This window comes from Artemia sp. Qi Xiang Cuo, unplaced genomic scaffold (assembly GCF_049724085.1).
Source record: "Artemia sp. Qi Xiang Cuo unplaced genomic scaffold, ASM4972408v1 HiC_scaffold_3386, whole genome shotgun sequence".
NCBI lineage: Eukaryota > Metazoa > Arthropoda > Branchiopoda > Anostraca > Artemiidae > Artemia > Artemia sp. Qi Xiang Cuo.
The window spans coordinates 891,702-913,447 of NW_028300811.1; the positions used below are offsets into that span (position 1 = coordinate 891,702).

Below are 21,746 nucleotides of genomic sequence, written 5' to 3' on the forward strand. Positions count from 1 at the left end.
TACACTATCTATCTTGACAAGTAAATTTTTCGTCTAAATAATATTGTATTAGAATTGAATGTTAAAACTGGGCTTTACATAGTTTGTACACATGAACCTATTCTTCATTGGAGTGGGCTGGGGTAAATTAGAAAAATTACAAATAATTAGATATTATTATGAAAATTATAAAGAATATTGATTGAGCAGCTTCAAAAAAATAAGCTAATAATTTGGAAATTATAAGGATTTATTGTGAAAACTTTAAAAATATCAACACTTTGGGAGGGGTGGGGTGAGATCCTGAATATTCATTTTATGTTTATGCGCCTAGTAATATGCTATTTATATTAATAAATAATGTCACGAAATATAAAGCATATCTTTTCTACTCTCCTGTGAAATTTATGTTGTGTAGCTTATCGCCTCCAGAATGACCCTAATGGCTTCGTCACTTGAATTATTTGATACGGAATTAGCTTCACCTAGAAAAATGATGCAAATACGCGAACCAACTTTTGTTTATTCTGACTCTGCAAATATTATTGATATTTGCCTAATTTGATAACTTCTGCTACTTAGAACTTTCACAATTCCTTACACAATTAAAACTTTCACAATTTCTGTGAAAGATTTAAAACTTTCACAATTTCTTCTTATCATCTGTAAGTATAACCGTAGACTGTATATATACATACAGTTTTTGAGATTAATTTCAAATCTTGCAAAGACTTCGGCACAGTAATTTCGTTAAGTTGATCCAACTTGCTTGTTTTCTACTGAAATCTGAATACTGAAGAAAATGGCTCAACGTATACCAACTATCAAAATTAATGGTTATGATGTGCCTATTTTAGGACTTGGGACTTGGAAGGTGAAAGAATTTTGAATATTACATAGATACCTAAACGCAAAAAGTTACCCCTTTCCTCCTTCTTTTGAGGACCAAAAACATAAAAAAAAGCGCAGTTATTTTTAATAGTAACCAGAAAATAAGGAATTTGACGTAAAAATTTCTGTTTTTCAAAAATTTGCCAAATCTTCTTCCCACTCACCATATTTGATATATTTTGTTTTATATTATCTCCTAGAAAAAATTATACGGACATATTTAGATATTGGGTCGTTCTTCAACCCCATTTTATAATAACAGTTGTTTTGACAATTTAAGTTTGTGTAAGTCTGTAATAAGCGTGATATTTAAAAAAAATGGGTATAAATTAACATTGAACCACAATTATTTTTACTTGTTTTGTATTCATATGGTTTTAGGATGTCAATGGCTAACTGTGTTTTGGTGAAATATAATATATTATTACATCTATAATAAAAGACAATATTGAATGTATTTATAATAAATTTAAAAATACTTCTTTAAAAAATATTGTTATCATAGTTAAATTGTATAATTAAATTATAATTAAAATTTATTTCTAATAAATTTGGAATTATTCATTTAAAAAATTATTGTTATTATAACTAATTTTTAATATTATAATAATATACACTTAAACAAAAAAATGCACAGCTGGGCAGAATTTTTATCTTTTGATTTTCATTCTGTGAGCTTTCTGGGTTCCCTTCTCTGTGAATCGTCTTCTTCTCTGTAAAGTGTGACTTCTTCTCTTTGGAGTCTTATGGTAGCGTTGGCCTATTATCTGGGTTCTACCGGTGGAGGATGTCTAGAGTCTCTAACCATCACATAGTTTATGTTTAGAGCATAAAATGTTTATTTATACATATAATACAGTGAATGTACATATGGCGAGGACAGATACAGAATTAGAACTGGTTCAAGTACTCTAAATTGGTAACTTATATTCAGCACAATATGCAGATACACATCCGGACATTTGACAGAACTGCTCTATTTTAATCTGTCAACTTCCAGGAATTACAGAAAATATTCAGAATTAATATAGTTATCAAAGTAATGGGATTTGACTAGAACATGGACCTTTTGACAGATATTTAGAATTTTAATTATAGGTTTAAACACAAAAGAAAACCACTTCCAAAGTTTACACATCGGTTGTTTGTTATTTATTTATATTTGGATTAATTTTTATTTTCAAAAAATCAAGTTCAGAGCCTAAGATGAGGAGTAACGTGTAAAAATGATACGCTGTTTAGCTAGTGCGATAAACGTTTTAAAAGGATAACAGCTTGGCTAATTACCTTTAGAAAACTAACCCACAGTATTTTTGGAAAACACTCTTCCATTAAGAACACAAGCAGTCTTAGCTTCAATTTCACTTTTATTTTATATTTCGTATGGGCTATTCCAGCAATACCCACCCTCTAAAGAGTTGACATCTAATTTTTTACCCTGGGCAGTTTATTCCGTTGTCTTTTTGAATAATATTCTTTCCTTCCATTAATATAGCACATGTTTTTTAGATATACTTTGGATTTTATTATATGTTCTATGGATTTCTTAAGAATATCCAAATTGGCATACTTTTATGTAAACATAGGCATACTCAGAACCTTTTCATTTTTAAGTAGAGCGGGCAACTGCTAAGGACCAGGCCTAAAAAGTTCACATTAACGTGTTTTTCTAAAGAATGAATATCTTAGCTGCCTTACTTAACTTCCACCCCCCCCCCCCACAACTGCTACCAGGTAGGTTTCTGGGACTACCTTGTTGACCTTACAAGTTAACTTGTTATGAACAGAAGATTTTGTGTAGACAGTATTGGAAAAATGGAGTTATGGAAGGGTGTTTCAAAAAATGGAAAAAGAATTAAAAAAAAAGGCAAAGCAACTATTTGAAATAATCTTAAAGTCTAGCAAAAGTCCCTCAATCAAAACATGTAATTCGATTATGTTTCTAAACTGTTTCAACTCAGTTACTTGTGAAAAGTTAGTTCTCGACTTAGATAAGATAGCATTAATTTCAAAAGACTATCACAAATTCTGATTAAAATCCTAAAAAAGGTACGAACGTTAAAAAAATTTAAAAACAAAACTTCTCAGACATAAAATGATCAATGTTAAAAGTAAAGGAAACGCGATATTACAGTAAATAATATGAGCAAAATACATATACAAATATTTTAGTTCTGCACGCTTCGAAGTGACATACTTCGTTTATTTTGAATCGGTGAAAGTGTCAGGGACAAAAATCGTCCTCGTTTCATCGTTGAATGTATATAGTGGAGATTATCTCTGGAGGGTATACCTAGATCAGGAATATATGCGGAGGGTACACACATCTTGTAATATGCAATCAGACTTAAATTATGCCTAAGATTTCAGATTACTTATTGTAGATGAGATAATTCATGCTCATGGTTGTCTTATGTGGCGTTCACATGTTTGTAGCGTTAACATGCAGATTCAGCAAGAGTTCTGTGTCTAAACTTGTATGTCTTACCATGCACTTGTTTTGACATGGGAGTCCAGTCAGACACAAATAAGAACACCGTTGTTAAGCACAGATGGTAAATATAGTGACGATACCACTTCCTAATCAGGGAATTTAAAATCTAAAACACTCCCGCAATCTCTCCGGAAGGACCAAGACAAACTATAAAGTCGTACGAGAAAAACGGAGCGTCCCAAATTGGGTCAATACCTCGCTCTTTAAGCCACAGATTTTTTAGTACTTTCATAAGAACTATTTATTCTACTTAACGGCCTTTGTGATTAAGAGGGTCATTTTTAAAGAATTGGAACAAAATTCGAACTTTAGCGTAAAGAGCAAGGTATTGACTAGGGGGTGAACCCCCTAATATACGTATTAAGACTATACGATTGTAGTTCGATAAGTTCGTTCATTCGTAAGTTAGGTATCTTCATTACTAATAAAAACGTTCGTAAATAAAATTAAACAACTTTCGATAAGACCATTTAACCAGATAAAAGTTACATTATCATGCAAATTTTGTTGCAATTATTCATGTACGGTGAGCCAAAATCAAAACTTGTATTAATTCAAAAATGTTCAAAAAGTAAATACAAAAAACAAGTTTTTTTTAACTGAAAGCAAGGAGCGACGTTAAAACTTAAAACGAACAGAAATTATTCCGTATATGAAAGGGGCTGTCCCCTCCTCAACACTTCGCTCTTTACGCTAAAGTTTGACTTTCTCGCAACTCTATTTTTTTTTTTAACAATAAGAACCTTCAGCTTAAAGAACGAGGCGTTGAAGAGGGGACAGTTCCTTTCATATACGGAATAATTTCTGTTCGTTTTAAGTTTTAGCGTCGCTCCTTACTTTCAGTTAAAAAAAATTTTTATTTTTTTATTTAATAACTATTAGACATAAATGTAAATTGAAATTTTGGAGCAGCGAAGATGAAAATAAGGGGAATAATTTAAAAGTGAAATAAAAAGCCAGATTATGAAAAAAAGAATAATCAAGACAGGAAATACATACATGAATTTCAAATATAAGAGTGTAAGATTTATTGCTTTAAAAGGAATGTGAAGAACCATATAATTGCTATATCCTCCAATTGTAAAAACAGGTAAGGTATACGGCATTGGACTTTACAGTCCCTACCGGTGGTACTGATCTCCCTTTCGTAACCTTTGATCCGGGAAGTGGAATGGGGGTGGGAGCCCTTCAGCTCTTCAGCCATCCTGGGCTTTACCACACCCTTCCTGTTTACCTTCCCCAGATTTCTCCCGGTACCCATTTAGAGCTGGGAAGGCTCTGACTGACAGGGTTGCCACTCGGCCGGTTTTTTTTGTGCCACTTTGGGCGGCAAAATAGTGTCAATTTTGTGTAAAAGTGTCATTTTCCAAAAGTTTTCTTTACGATGTCTCCAGGGACTAAGGCATAGGAACAGTCAACAAGCATTTTAAGTATCAATATGAAAGCACCATTATAATAAAAAACGAGCATTTAGTGTATCAGCGTGAAAGCACATTTACAATCAAATATTAGTGGGAATATAATAACTAAAATGAGGAAGTGCGTCCAAATTCAAAAATTTAAGTAAGAAAAAAAAGTGAAATTTTATTGTGATTTTGCTAATGATTGCATAGGATTAAACATAATGGAAGTTTTGGCATCAATTTTGTTTTTGTTTATGTATGAATTCATTTGCTCATTGCCAAGAGTTCAAAGAAAAATATGAAAAGTATGAACAGAAATGTTAGAGTATAATTTTACGTCACAGGTCCAGTCACTGAAGAAGTCACTAGATATTCTTGTGGGATACCAGTCAGCTTAGTGGATGTTTTTGCTTTGCTGAGTCATTGTGTGATGTCACCAGTGAGCTTTTCAGTCACTGGGCTTCAAGAGCTCCAGTCACGGAAATCGATGAAAAGACGCGTAAAGTTAAGCAGTCACCAGCCCAGTGACTGGTTAACATAGTAACAGCTATTAACATAGTGACGCAAAAGTACACTTAACTTTTCTTGCTCTTTTCTTCTTTGAATTGTAGTCAACCCTCAACTAATAAAACATAAAAATTGAATTCGGACCCACTCAAGAATTACAAACTCCTTGACTGACTTATCATCTATGAGCCTACAAATTATTGCAACAATACAAAATAGTTGAACTAAACGACTGAAAACAATTGAAGGCTTCTCCACCACAATGCAGTTAAATATCTATCTCTGCCCTTTCCATTGCCAAGTATTTCGTACCCGAAGATCACTGGATGATCTTCGCTTATCGGTGACAAAAAAAAGAATATAAACAATTATTACACACAGATAGACACAAACACGTTTATGTTTTTCACTGCACAGTAAGATTCTTGCATCCAATAATTGCTGCGCACAGAGTTAAGATAAGAATCTTAACTGACAGAAAAAGAATATCGATGCATATCTACATTGACAGTTTTCCTTCCGGTTTTTTGTCTGAAAAAATTCTTTTTTTGTAAAATAGTGCTATTTAGCAAAAAAAGTGCCACTTTTGCTAAAAAGTGTCCTAATAGTGTCAAGTGTCCCTAAAAGTGCCATTTTTTTTTAAAAGTGTCAAAAGTGACACTAAAGTGTCACTGGTGGCAACCCTGCTGACTGAGCTTACAGAATCACGCCGCTGACACCCCTCCCCTTCCCTATAAAATAACCAGCAACGCCAGGACTCTTACCCCCGTCCTCACGGGTAAAGGATTTCAAGTTTAGCGCGCCCACCCTTGGCTGTCTTGCAATGAATTAACTAAGAACTTTATTCTGATAATAATGCAAATTTTTGCCTTTTTTATTTCCAGTCTACTCCAGGTGAGGTAGAACAGGCTGTGAAAAATGCTATTGAAGTTGGTTATCGCCACATTGATTGTGCAATGGTATATGAAAATGAAAAAGAAGTGGGTGCTGCCATCAAAGCCAAAATTGCTGACGGAACTGTGAAAAGAGAAGAACTTTATGTTGTTAGCAAGGTATATGAAATTTTCAAATTTTCCCTCTATGAAACGTAATCCAGATAAACCTTTTCGATTTTTCGTGTTTATCTGGATACTCATCTGCGATCTTCAAAGTTTGGAACTTAAATACTGAGTGGAATATCATGCGCATGAAAGTGTCTAAAAATATTAGAAAAATCTGGGGAATACGCTGATAGCAATCTTTTCAACCAATTAATGTACATTCTTTAAACGACACAAACGTACGACTACGTATATTGAAAAACTTACTACAACCTAAAGAAATCACAGAATGTTGGCAGATCATTTGGTCATGACTTTGTAAAAGTCATGACGAAGTTTCATCTGCAAAACACCAAAATAAAAAGACACTGGAACTGAGCTCTACTGAGCATAACAAGTTTTCCGATGGTATTTATCGCTTCCGCTACCCTAGATTTCAGAATACATTTGAGACTCATAAAATGATATCAAGAACTCTAGCAAATGTTTTTGTTTTGAATTTGCCGCTCATCGCTACATTGGAATCGAATTTTCAAAGTCGAATCCCGAACGAAAAAATCGTTGCCCCAGTGAAATAGCGGAAATCTAGAGGAAACAAACAAAAATAGAGAATATTTGTGATATCGTACAGAAAAAAATAGTGGACTATCAGCCAAAAGCGTTAAAAATCTCTTTTTGATCGAAGAATCCTGGTTTTTTAGCAGAAATCCCGGTTTTTAGCGAAAAATCCGTTTTTTTACAATTATCCCGAAAATCCCGGACCGCAAAAAAATTCTGGAAAACCGGGATTAATCCCGGCCGTTGGCAACCCTGGTCTTGCCCTTATTACTAAGTTTTGTCGATCGCACGCCCTAACTAAGGTAGCAAGGCTTATTATATGCAAAAATAAACTGGTATCCTGCGAAGCGGATTCATCTTAAAGTTATAGACATAGCCAGTTACATAGCGACATCATAAATATAGTATCAGATCGTTTTCATTATGGATAAACAATAACTAATTAATATACTTTAGGTTTAGTCCAATTAGTTTTTTTTCCCCTTCGGGATACATTCCGACAAGTTGATTTAGTTGCTCTTGCAAGATATGTGGCATTATAAAAATTGGTATAAAAATTGTAGTATTTATAAAAATTGTTAAATTAGGCATAAAAAATATAAGTATAAAAAACAAATTTTTTAATATATAAACTTTTTTAATGCATAAAAAAATAAATGCACTATAATATTAATATTGGGGTATTATGTATAATACAATAAAAATATATCATAGTGTTATTTATGACAATTAATAAATGATAAGTAATTCGTACAGTAAAATTGACAAGAGGTCTTACCTAATGAGTATTTTTCTTCTTTTCAGCTTTGGAATACATTTCATCAAGCTGATTTAGTAGCTCCTACTTGCAAGAAATCTATTGAAGATCTTAATGTTGGTTATTTAGATTTGTACCTAATTCACTGGCCAATGGCATTTAAGGTAAAACTAAATAATTTCGGAGACCACACTGCCTTTCCATGACGATAAAATAAAACCTCAAAATAGGGATAAATCCTTTTTAATAGACAGTGTATAGAAAATTCACAAAAAATACCAGATATTTTGGTCACATATAGAGTGACTGTCATCAGTAATAAAACTAAACTAAAACAATTTAAAACAAAAGCTTATATAGGAAATCAAATAAAACTTTGACCTTCTTGGATTCGGTTCATTAGCGTTCAATGGTATAACATTTGGACAAAGGTCAACTACATTGGATGAATTGAACTTTACTCTGTCAGACCCTAATAAATTATCATAGACAGAGTTCAGCCCACACTCTATGATAATTTATTAGGGTCTGACAGAGTAAAGTTCAACTCACCCAATGTAGTTGACCTTTGTCCAAATGTTATATCATTGAACGCTAATGAACCGAATCCAAGAAGGTCAAAGAGGCTAGCTTCCGCCTTTGCTTTGAAAAGAATTAGAGATTTAAACAATATGTAGTTTTATTTCGTATATAAACTTTGGTTTTAAATTGTTTTAGTTTAGTTTTACTACTGATGACAGTCACTGTATATGTGACCGAAATATCTGGTATTTTTTGTGAATTTTCCTTACACTGTCTATTAAAAAGGATTTATCCCTATTTTGAACTTTTATTTTATCGTTAAGGTAAAACTAATTTTTTGGTTACAGCTTGAAGGCCCGATGTTCAACAAATTAAGTATTAAAATTTTTAACTAATGGCGGTTTTTCATGCTGAGTGAAGAAATAAAAACTTAAAGACAAAGTAATTTCACTTAAATTTAAGCCCAAGGCTGCATTACCAAATCCACATGGATTGTCTACATTCTTGGCTCCCACTCCTTCAGCATAAAAAACAGATAAAAAGCAGTCGAAACTGGTGGCACTGATCTCCGTTTCAAACAGTTCGTGGTAACGGACAAAAAAAAGCAAAAATTCCTGTGAACTTATAGTTTCGTGGTAACGAACTGTTAGTAAGGAGCGATGAGGCTCAATAGTAACCAAAACTCTATGAAACAGAGTCTTGATAACAATAGATACATCAAAACAATTCAATTTTGATGTTGATTCAAAATATGTAGAATTCATCAAATTTAATGGTACCTATCAGATGTTATGAGCGTGAGAAAACTTGCCGAATTTGTGAAAAGGGGGAAAAACACCCCGAAAATACCAAGTGATCTTAATTGGAATCATTCCATCAGATTCAGAATGCCAGAGAACCCTACTGTAGAAGTTTCAAGCTCCTATGTACAAAAGTGTGGAATTTTGCATTTTTTGGCAGAAGAAAGATCACAAATGTGTGTTTATTTATTTATAAATTTTTTTTTTCCCAGGAGTGATCATATCGAACCAGCGATTGTAGAAGATCGGGAGAGGGCTCATTTGATCGGAAATCAAAAGGTCCAGTGCCCTTTTTATGTGAACAAAAATATTGGAAGGTATCTAGCCCGCCTCCCACGCTCATTTTCCCCAAAGTCACCTGATCAAAATTTTGAGATATCAAAATTTTATTCACCATAGTTGAAAAACATAATAACTATGTCTTTGAGGATGACTTATAGTTTGCGAATAAAATTATAACCGAATTAAATAATCTAAAACAAAATGGCAAAATCACCCCACAATTGTATAATAAATTTCTCCCCTGAGGTAACTTTTGCCCAAAATTTTACGGTTTACCGAAATTACACAAGCAAGGTATTCCCTTAAGGCCTATTGTAGCATGTACGAAAGCTCCTGCTTCCAATATTGGAAAGTGGGTATGTACAGCATTCAAACCGTTACTTTATTCCCAGAAATTGTATATATGTAATTTGGTAGATTTAGTGGAAAAACATAAAAGTTCAAGCATTTCAGAAGGCAAGATAACATACAGTTTCTCCATAGTGTCTATATATACAAATATGGATGTTGCAATATCTTAGCAGTTACTAAAAAATAAAATTTAATAAAACTACAAATTAACTAAAGATTAAATAACATGAATATATTGCTAGGTTTTAATGTCCATAGCAAAAATTTGTAATAAGTATTCAATTTATTTTCAGTTCCGTAATTCATTTTATCAACAAAAAAATGGTCTCCCTATTGGTGCGCCGCTATCCGGGTTATTAGCGAACATTTATGCAGAACACCTTGAAAATTGGGCCTTAAATTCATATTTTTAAAAAAATGTCTATTGGGGGCGTTATATGGTTGATGTAATATCGCTCTGGAATTATGGGGGAAATGAACTTAGGGGCTTTCTAGATTACCTTAATACATATGACCGAATTCTACTATTTACCTTAGAAATTGAAAATGCAAATAAACTACCGTCTCTGGATGTACTAATTATTAGTAATATGGTAAACTGGATTTTACAATTTACAGAGAGCCCACACAAAACAACAGATATTTATATTTTAAATCCAATCACCCCCCACAAGTTAAAAGAGCTGTTTTCACCTCTCTTGTCGATTATCCTAAACATTTGCTCTGAATCTTACATCACAGATGAACTAAGTTTTATTAGAGACATACTTTTTGGAAACAGTTATCCTATTGTCCTTATTAGCAATAGAATTAGCCAAAGATTTGCAAGACACTCCCGTAAAATCAAGGATCTTTTAACATGTGAAGTTCCTACCAAGCCCTCAAATATAATTTACCTTCCATATATTCCAAAGGTCACTACAAGTTTAAAAAAAGTTTGCACACAAAATAATTTTTATTTCGTATATACAAATAATTTTATAATCATGAATTTCCTAAATTCTGGTAAAGATATAACCCCAGTTACTCGCCAAAGAGGGGTTTATCAAATACCATGTGACTGTGGCCATTTTTATGTTGGTAGAACCCATCAAAATTTAGAAAAACGCCTACAGCAACACCAAGAAGACATAACTAAAGATTTAAATTCTAATAGTACAAATATTTCCTTTGATTCTGCTGTCACATATATGATAACCCTAGTCATAAAATGCTTTTTGAAGAAATTTGCCTTATTAGCAATGATTTAGGCATAAAACAGGTTGTTCGAGTGGCAATTGAAATTAAAATCAAAATAAATAGTAATATTTCTTTAAATAGAGATTTGGGGGAATATAATCATTTTGTAATTTTCATATTTTTTTTAATTATAATTCAAATTTAGTAGAAGGTGAAGTTAATAAATTAAAACAATTAATACGTTATTAATTAATAAATAAAAGAAATTAAAAATTAAAAAATGATCTTAATAACAATTAAATTAAAATAATTAATTTAATTTAATAATAAACTATTAAAAGATAAATAATTAATTAATTAATGAATTGAAAATAGCTTTTTAGTAAATGAAAATTTTGATAAAATTTGGCGTGAAAATTCTGTGTGAGACAGGGGGAGGGGGAGGCTTATCACGATTTTGCCCTGGGCACAAGAGAGGCCAGAACCACCACTGTAAAGGGGACTACTTTGTTAATATAAGTATATGCAATCCATAAAAAAAGAACCGTTATCTTAGACCAGTTATCAAAGAAAATTAACGGATATAGCGTATTGTATCGATGCGCATCAAATTTTAGGGAGGAGGCCATGGGCATATCCAGAACTTTTATTCGGGGGTGGGGCTAACAAATAACTTTAAAAATTGCATAAAAAATTTGTCGAAATGCATTTTTGTTACGTTTTTACATGTCGGACCAAAATGTGGGACGAGGGGGAGGGGGTAAACCCAATTACCCATCACTCTGGATAAGACCCCGGTAGTGGCCCACATTATTTCTATAGGGGGAGGGGAAAGATGCCAAAAGCCTTAAAAGAGCATTTTTAGGTCTATATTTTCAAAATTTCAAAGGCATGGTCTTTCAAATGAATATTCAGACGAACAAGCGTTTAACCTCTGACCTCACTCTAGTATAAATGCATGAATATGAGACGAAACCAGTGATGTGGATACTAAGGGGGGGGGGGTACCCTCTTATCTTATTTTAAAATATTGGTTTTTAACGACAAGTTAGTTTTTAAATATCAAAGTATGGCGAGAAACAGTCGAACTTATGTGTTATGAGTGGAGAGTTTGGTTAATTCTTATTTAGCAAAAACTCTAAAATTCTATTTTATTTTGAAAAGAAAATGCACCGAATTCTTTTTCTTTAATAAATGAAATAATAAATGAATCATATTTCTGGATATGACATTAAAGAGAATAGAGATTTAATAAAGAAACAAATCTTTTCAAGTCAAAGTATAGAGTGACATTAACACTTGAGTTGAATTGAAATGATTATATACGTAAGGGCTGTCCATAAGGCTTTCCCTAACTCACGGCATAGCGCAAAAGTTCAACTTGTTTTCCTTTTTTCAAGGATGAAGGCTCTAACACAAGAAGAATGGGAAAGACAGTTTTTTTCAATACCTCAAGTAGAGAAGGGCTTATTGATGTACATATGCTTTAAACTTTTCAGCTTACAATTGAAATGCAAAGACAATCGTTATAAAAGAACAAAAATAACTTGTAATTTTCAACTGGCCGGGTAAATGCTTATTACTATATTTTATTTATAACGATAAATCCAGATACCCAGCCTGGCCGCATTGAGGGTGTAATTAAAATCCTTCAGTCCTATAATGTCGAAATAGCAGCTCTATCAGAAGCTAGACTAACAGGCTCTGGCTCCATGCATGTTGAGGGATATGATGTCTTGTTCTCTGGAAAGGAGACGAAGCGTGCAGCTGGAGTGTCCTTAGCTGTGAGCAACTCAGCTAAGAAATCGATGCTCGAATTTATGCCAAAATGAAAAGATGCTAAAAGCTCATTTCGTTAGTTCTCAGTCGAAAATGGCAATTATATTTGCTTAAGACCTGACGAATGAGGCTGATGATTCTGTGAATGATGCGTTTTATTCTGGATTAAATTATCTAGTCAACTCAGTACCTGAGCATGATACTCTCGTTTTGTGTGGTAATTTCTAAGGCTGGTATTGACCGCAGTTATGCCTCTGAAGTAATTGGCCAGCACGGTCTTGGTGTGATAAATGACAATGGAGTGCAATTAATAGATTTTTTTTTGCGCTAGCCATGACCTAATTGTTGCACGATCATGGTTCCCTCATCGTGATGTTCACAAATATACATGGACTTCACTTGACGGGACTACACGGAACTAAATTGACCACGCTCTTATTAGAAAATGTCATAGACCTTGTCTGGAAGATGTGCGTACTTTTCGTGGGGCCGATTCATACTCGGACCACCAACTAGTGATTGCTAGTTTAAAACTAAATTTAAAGGCTATTACCAAGCGCAAAGAGACTATGAAAGTGATCAACATTCAGAAGCTCTGGGATAGACAAGTGAGGAAATTATATTGTGTTGCCCTTTCTAAAAAGTTTGCGAACCTGACATGCAATGAAACCTGTGTCCCAGTGGATGAAAAGGGGAATTTAATTGTGGAGCGTGTAAGGAGATCCGCTGAAGAGTCGGTTGGCTACGCGAAAAAGAAGAGTGAACAGTGAATCAACGATTGCTCATGGAAGCTCATGCAAGAGAGAAAATAAATTAAGATCCAGCTAGACAGCTTTGATAGTAACGTCATCCCTCACTGAAAAGACCAACTCAAGGCCCAATACAAACAAATCCACAAAGCTGCAAAGCAGTCCAGAGGGAATAACAGACGTTGCTTTTTGGAGACAAAAACAGCCAAAGCTGAGAAGGCTGCCAGCAAAGGAGACAGTAGAACGGTGTGTTGAGTAACCAAAAAGACCACTGGTGACTTCCGAAAGCCGGCATGTGCTGTTGAAACTAAGACTGGTGAACTACTTACGAGGAAAGAAGATATTGATAACATATGGAGAGAATACTTCAACGAAGTACTCAATTTTCTTCCCCCTATAAATCCCATGAAGCCTCCGCCCGATGTCCCGCTCATTAGTCTCGGAATCAACGTTGAGCCCATTAGCTTACTAGAAGTGAAAACCGCACTATGCAACCTGAAAACGGCAAAGCGACCGGACTTCATGGCGTACAACCTGAATTATTGAAATATAGTGCCTCGGCCTTGACGAAGCCTCTCTATGAAACTTTCAATCAGATTTGGGAAACCGAGAGTGTCCCGACTGATTGGAAGAAAGGAGTCATTATAAATTATTTTAAGACAGGTCAAACCGTGGATTGCAACAATTGGCGAGGTATCACCCTAAAGTCTATAGGAAGTAAGGCTCTCTGTCAAATACTCCTGGATCGTATTCAGTCGAGGATTGACGAGATCCTGAGAAATGAGCAACACGGTTTTCGGTCAGGTAGATCTTGTAATTGAAAATAATTCTAATTGAAGAATCGAACGATAGGCAAACTGAAATATTAATAGCGTTTATTGATTTCTTAAAGGCGTTCGATTCAGCACAAAGAGAATCACTATGGAGAATACTATGATATTACGGACTCCCATAAAAGATTATTAGTATTATTGTTGCTTTATACAATGACCAGCTGGCCACCGTAAGAACTGATGATGGAGACCTGATAGAATGGTTCCAGATCGATTCTGTTGTACGACAAGGTTGTATCGTCTCTCCTATGCTCTTCATGATTCTCGTTAACTATGTACTTCGATCCTGTCATTTTTTAGAGGGATACAGTTGAATGAGAGGCATACTGTCTTTGACGGGGATTTTTCTGATGACATTGCGCTCCTCTCTCATCTAAGAGAAGAACATCACCGAGCTCTCGAACAAAGCTGGGTGAGTTGGATTGTCAAATAGTACTCAAAAGACGAAGGCTATGCGTAACAACCTAAATACAACCCCGGCCCGGCCACTTAATGTTGGTTCAGATGAGCTAGTTGAGGTTACATAATTTAAGTATCTGGGAAGCCTCATCAAATCTGACGGAAGTCTCGAGCATGAAATTACTACACGCATTACTGGTGCAGGCAACGCTTTTACCAAATTAAGAATAGTTTGGGAAAACGCTGGGTACTCTCTGAAGCTCAAACTCCGACTCCTAAATAGCAATTTCCTCTCTGTACTAACGTATGGATATGAGACATGGGCACTGATGAAACAGATTCAGAAGCCAATACTATGTTTCGAAAAAAACTGTCTTCGTGGCATACTGAAGATCCACTGGTCCGAAAAGATTACGAACGCCACCATACGTGAAAGAACGGAACAACCGCTAATATTTAAAAAAAAATCCTAAGTAATAGATGGCAATTTGGTGTCATATAGTCCGTATGGGCGATGGCAGGCTCCCCTATGATAATTGATGTTGGCCCCCCCGGGCATTAGAAGACATGGACGACAGAGAACCACGCTTGGCCGATCTCTAGAGAAAGAGGCTACTTTGGCGAGGACATCTTCTGAAAATCTGTGGTCTCAAGCTCTTCAGAGGTCCTCGTGGAGAAGCACCGTTGTCGCTTTATACGCCAGACGGCATGGGAGGAACTAAGTCTAAGTAAGTACTTATAGTGCAGTATCCATTTTTTTACATTCAAGAATGCTTTAAGTAGTTGGCGTAATGAGCATGGATTAGGAGGGGGACATTCCCTAGATCTACAGGATAATATTTGCTCATTTTAAATTTTAACGTCGATCTTTATATAAGTTTAAAAAACTATATTCAATAAAAATACAGGTAACTGGGCCAAATGTACACGTAGGATACATATTGTAGACTAATGATAGTTTTCCAACATTATAGTGACACTTATTAAGGTATGTCTCAGAATTATAATGACATTTCTACTATGCGGTAATACTAATTTTTACAAATTGGGTAATATAACTCTAGTGGCTGCATATGCATATACTCAGTGGTGTCAGTTTGGAGTAGCAGGGGGGTTCCCTGGACTATTTTGCCCCTCTCCTTAGGTTTTGAAAAACAAAGTTTTGGTACCCCCTATTGATTTTGAAAAATAAATCCTCCCAAAAAATTTTCGTGAATTCACGCCACTCCATATTTACGGTTCCTGCTACCTATTTCTGCTCATATAACATACAACTTTAATGCTAATTTTTTTTTTATTATTCCAGGAAAATAATGGATTGCACCCTGCAGATGAAAATGGAAAAACATTGTACTCATCAGTTGATTATGTTCATACATGGAAGGCAATGGAGGAGCTGGTTAAGAAGGGACTTGTGAGGTCTATTGGTGTCTCTAATTTCAATTCAGAGCAGATTCAAGGAGTACTTGATGTAGCTACCATTAAACCAGTAAATAATCAGGTAAAAATTTTTAACTGCTAAATTCTTCAGCTGGTTATAGGCTATAGCTATAAAATCTGGAAAATATCTTAGTTTGCTGCAAGTATTATCTAATAACATATAAGGTTATTTAATAATTCTATTCGAACCCAGAGAAGATGAAAGTATTTGGAAGGGAACTGTACATTAACTTGTTACATATATTTAAGATGCTTGGCTATAGAAACTCATGTTCAGTGAAAGGAATAAATAAATACAATAGTTTTAATGTTGTTCCAGATTATGAGAGGTGATGTTTCTTATTTTTATTTAAATTTATTTAAGTTATTTTAATTATTAATAATTTATTTTAATAAATTATTTTATTAAAATAATAAATTATTTTAATAAATTTAATAAATTTATTTTAATAAATATAAAATAATTTATTTTAATAGATTTCCATGCCCCCTGGAAATTTAGGACTATAAAGTAATTCTAAGGAAACCAAAAGAAAAAAAAGGCAGAATATGGAAAAACCATGGAAAAAATGAGTATTGCCCCATCGTTGACTGCCTGCCGATATATTTTGACCCTATAACTAAAGTGTAAGAGCCTAACTATGTGTAACACTAAATCAAAGAATCAGCTATTTATGGCGATCCTAAATATGTATTTGTTTATTAGTAGTTAGTGCGGTTATGAGTACACAAGAAAGTTCGTATAATAAAATAAAACACAAGGGTAACAACTTAATAAGGGGAAATTTTGGTAAAAAATTGCCGTCAACTTTTGCTTGCATACCCAGAGTACCCATGAGCTGATATATGAAGCCACTATAATCAAAAATATTTCCCCTGAACAGAATGCTGAGAATTTTGTATTTTCTCCCTGGACAGATACGTTTTTGTTTTTATTATCATTTATCTATTTTTCCAGGAGTGATTGAATTTATGTTGTTCTCGCTTATTTTTCTCGCTTGTTGTTCTCGCTGCTAATTTTTTACAGTTATGAGGTATAAAGGTGTCAAATACATTGGTTTTTGGTATTAAAAAATTAAATTAAAAATATCTAATCAAAAAATTTGATTTGATTATCTTAATCTCAGTTTTAATGTTTTGCTTTAAACAAACTACTTTGACTATGCGTTACTTTTTCTAAGCAATTGACTCTAAAGGCATTAAATATTTTGGTGTTTGATAACCAAGTTCAAAACTGTCGATATTGCTAAAAAAAATACCCGTCCAACGCTTCGGCATTGCTCAAGAGATCTGAATGCTTGGAGTTTATATCTTAGTTTTTGTAAGTAGGCTATTGTTTTGTGTATGTGTTTAATTAACTATTTTTTCGATTTTTATATACTTTTACTTTATTTGACATACTTTTTTCATTGCCTTTAGAAAAATGCTTGTCTCTAAGCTTCATTAAATAAAAAAACATTTTTTCGACTGAAAGTAAGGAGCAACATCAAAACTTAAAACGAACAAAACTATTACGTATATGAGGAGGGTTGCCCCCCTCCTCAATATCTCGCTCTTCAAGCTACAGTTTTTCGGCACTTAAAAAAAGTTACTTATTGTTCTAATTAAACGACCCTTGTGTTTCATGAGTTGTTTTTAAAGAATTGGCACCAAATTTAAACTTTAGCGTAAAGAAATAGGTGCTAAGGAAGGAGCAACTCCCCTCATATACGTAATAATTTCTTTTCGTTTTAAGTTTTAATGTTTCTCCTGACTTTCAGTTAAAAAATCTTGTTTTTTATTAAATATCTGATCTTTGTTTTTAATAACGCCAGGATACCTAGCTCCACCATCACGGGAGAATCCTCCTTCCTACACAAATATCCTCTGGGCTATTCAATCCTGGCGAAAATTTACCCCGGACAATAACCCATAACATCTCCGCGCCTAAAATTGAATCGGTAAAGAAAAAGTAAGACATATAAAGAAATTTCGCTTAGGAACTCAGGCAAATTCACCAAGTGTAAAATTTCTCCTCGAAAGTTCACCCCTTTGGAAACTTCCCTTTCCATGGGAAATTCTCTCCGTGCAAAATCCTCCCAGCAAAAAATTCTTCCTTCCCACCCTATCCTAAAAATTTGTGCATACTCCCAATAATAAATAAAACAATGGGTAAATTTTCGAACTTACAAACCTATCCCCAGGAGCTGTAGGGGGTCATTTTATCCCTAAAGACATAGTTTGTGGGCCTTTCAACTATGCTAAAGAAAAAAGCTATCTCAAAATTTTCATCGGACGATTCTGGGAAAAAGATAGAGTGGGTTAGGGCTTAGTTGCCCTCCAATTATTTTGTCACTTGAAAAGGCCACTATAGCCTTTCATTTCCGAAAGAATGAGCCCTCTCTCGACAATCTTTGCCCACTGGGTCAATACGATCACCCCTGGAAAAAAACATATAAACACGCATCCGTGATCTTTCTTCTGGCAAATTTTTGTAGATGGCAACTTGAAACCTCTACAGTAGGATTCTTTGATACGCTGAACCTGATGGTGTAATTTTCATTGAAATTATATGACTTCGGGGGGGTCTTTCCCCTGTTTTAGAAAATCAGACAAATTTTCTCAGGTTTGATGCTTTTGATGGGTAAAACTAAACATAATGAAGCTTATATATTTGGAATTAGCATAATAAGCCAATTCTTTTGATATATCAATTGGTATCAACATTCAGTTTTTTAGAGTTTCGGTTACTATTGAGCCGGGTCGCTTCGTACATACAGTTCGTTACCTCGAACTGTTTGATTACCCATCAAAATCCAAACAGAGATCATTGAAATATTGATCGTTTTTCTGCTTTACCAAAAGTATTGCATTCATAAAACTTTCACAGTTTCATGAATTGTAATTAAACAAATAGAAAAGGGGTTTCAACTAAAGTAAGGAGCAAATTTAAACCTAGAAACAAATATAAATTATGTTGTATATAAGGGGAACTGCCCCCTTCTCAACACCTTGCTCATTTTACAAAAGTATTTTTAGTGCTTTGAAAAATCTTATCTTTCCAGTTGCAAATTTTCTGAAAAAAATGGGAAAAAGCGAAACTTCAGAGTCAAGAGTAAGGAGCTAAGAAGGAGACAGCCCCCTTCATATAAAGAATAATCTGTTCAAATAGATTTCAAATCTGTCCCTTGCTCTCAGCTGAAAAGCTATATTTTTGTTATTTAATTTTTAATTGTTTTCCAGACCATACCCAGGCCTAACCAAGATATAATTTGAGGTATCTGTCCCTTAAATCTCTGGTTAATTGCTTTTAAAATGTGTAGATCAATAATTATACGTGCACTAGTACCGTCCTACGTTTAAATTTGAAATTTCAATTTTGGATAAAAGTTGAATAAACTTAAAAAATTGGCGATGAATAGTTTTCGGTAAAAAGTCCTTGTTAATATTACTACTAAAGACTTTTGGTTGGATGAAAAGGAGTATTATTGTTTGTATTATTGATGGAAATTCTGTGAAACGTTTGATCTTCTACATAACTGAAGCCATCACAACCCCTAAGATAGGATTTCTTATCGATAAATACCTTACATACATTTGTTTAAATACATTGAAATACTTCATATAAATAGAAAAAGAAAATAGCACCATTTAAAATTGCTGAAAACTAAGTTCCTTGCAGAATTTGCCACCCCAAAGAAATTTCCAGGCAGGGCTGACAATGACACCTGCCTTACATTTTCCACCTCTGTGTTCGTAGAAATCGGAATGTAACGTTTTAGCTGTACAGAGAAACATTTGTCTGAAGCCTCATGAAGAGTAGACATTTTGTCCATGAAAATATACTTTTTTTTAGGAATCCCCCCCCTACCCCCTAACCTACCCCTACCTAAATAATGACTCATCCCCCCTTATTAGCACTGATCAGCAATTACAAACTGATAAATGTATCCCCAGTTTATTACAAATAAGGCAAATCAACTTGGTTGAATCCAGTGCTGCCACCCAGTGACATCACTTCTTTTACAACTAGAAAGTCTAGAATATAGTTATTTATACTTTTAAATCAATTAGCTTTTCAGAATTTTAAATTGATTGCAAAATCATTCTCTTCGTGGTAAAGTCGTAGTTTTGTGCCCTAAAATAGCAAGAAAACAAGAATTTTTCCCTGGTCCAATCTGTATGGTCACTTAAATACAGCTTTAAAATTTAGGTTTGAATGAGCTCCCTCCCAATTATCTAATTTTGTCCCTCCCTTCAGTTTGGTACCGTCACCCTTGGGAAACAATAAAACAAATAAACATGCCTCATCGAGGTTTCTTCAAAAAGATGCAAAATTCCACAGTTGGAAGATTGGATCTTAAAACCTCTACGGTAGGGTTCTCTGCTATAATGTATCTAACAATAAGCTTTTCAATAAGGTCGCTTGCTTTTTTTGGAGGGGGGGGGGTGTATTTTGTTTAATTTTGTATGCGATTTAATTGCCTTTTTTATTTGAGTTTTTTCATAAAAGGATTTAAAAATAAACTTATATCTACGGAAAAAAAACCTGAAATACATTCCCTGTCACCCAACCAACATTGATATTTTGGCGTTTGCCTACCCCCCAGAAAATTTTCTGCCGGTGCCCTTGACGCTGGAAATGTACACGAAAATGTTTATGGTCGGGGGAAGGAGAAGTAAATTACTAGAATAGTAAGAAGAAACAAATTATAATACGGTTAGTTTTATTTATGGGACATTTTCAAACCTTGAATTTTGAATGGAATTTCTGTAGCAATTATTTTTTTTTAACCAGTAAACAAAAGCAAACAAAAAGAAATTATTCAGTCTTCTATAATCGATGCAATCAGACTGATAACGCTATAGAGTACATCTATAGTAAAATACATCTATACATCTATAGAGACATCTATAGAGAGGGACATTTGAGAGGAATAAGTGGACAATTGTGTCTCAATATTTCCTCTTTCCACCCAATATTTTGAAAAAAATTTCTTTATAGGATATTCCATTGGAAAATACCCTTTTTTGGTAACTACTTGAGAAAAATCGATAAACAACAAATTTACTCTACGCTTTGATTCTCAGGAATTGATGTCCCTGATTTAAGGCCTTTGCCTTTGATGTTATTACACGTAATTAAGAGGTTGTTAGATGTCATTGTCATTAGAGGTTAGACTAAAAGAATGAGACATAAAAGTTAGAGAAATACATAGAAGTATTGATATGAGACGCATTGATGTTTAATTAGTTTTAGCCATTAGGTCCAAGCAAAAATTTGACTGCTTGCTACATTATTATTTAGTCTGTAGTTTGAACTTTTCAGACTTTTACCAAAGCATTTTAACTTTAGACATTTAAATTGTTTTTAGTAACCCAGAACGTCACCCACGTCCGTATTTGCAGTTGTATTTAGCCATATTTTCACACATAATTCATCTGCAATTTAGTATCTGAATTATTGTTGTTTTCGTTTTGTCACTTGGTTCTTGTTTTAATTTATTTAATTTGCTCTCTTCACTATTTTCGTTATTTTGGTTACTTTATATTGGCATAATCTCAATTCCTTAAAACTCCATAACCTTAAAACCCCAGACAATCAAATAGAAAATAGAAATTAGATTTGAAATTTAAAACTAGGTCTAAATTTAGGACTCCGTATGAATAGCTTTCATTGTGCAGCTATAATTATAGAGCATGAATAACTACATTAAGCCTCTCTATAAATTTTTTCATGACTTCTTAAAAAAAAAGAATTGAATTGAATGCCAAAACCCCCTTCTTTCAGGCGAGTTTATCCT

At 33.9% G+C, this 21,746-nt stretch overlaps 1 protein-coding gene across 1 annotated transcript in view; it reads left to right on the forward strand.

The window, feature by feature from the left end:
• Positions 1–716: 716 nt before the first annotated feature.
• LOC148938341 (aldo-keto reductase 1B-like) overlaps positions 717–21,746 on the forward strand; it is a 47,561-nt gene continuing 26,531 nt past the window's right edge. Inside the window, exons 1-4 of the mRNA XM_089107872.1 lie at positions 717–853; positions 6,159–6,326; positions 7,677–7,793; positions 15,830–16,024. Coding sequence (XP_088963998.1) covers positions 782–853; positions 6,159–6,326; positions 7,677–7,793; positions 15,830–16,024 — 552 coding nt within the window. The 5' untranslated portion in view covers positions 717–781. The remainder of the gene's footprint in view (positions 854–6,158; positions 6,327–7,676; positions 7,794–15,829; positions 16,025–21,746) is intronic.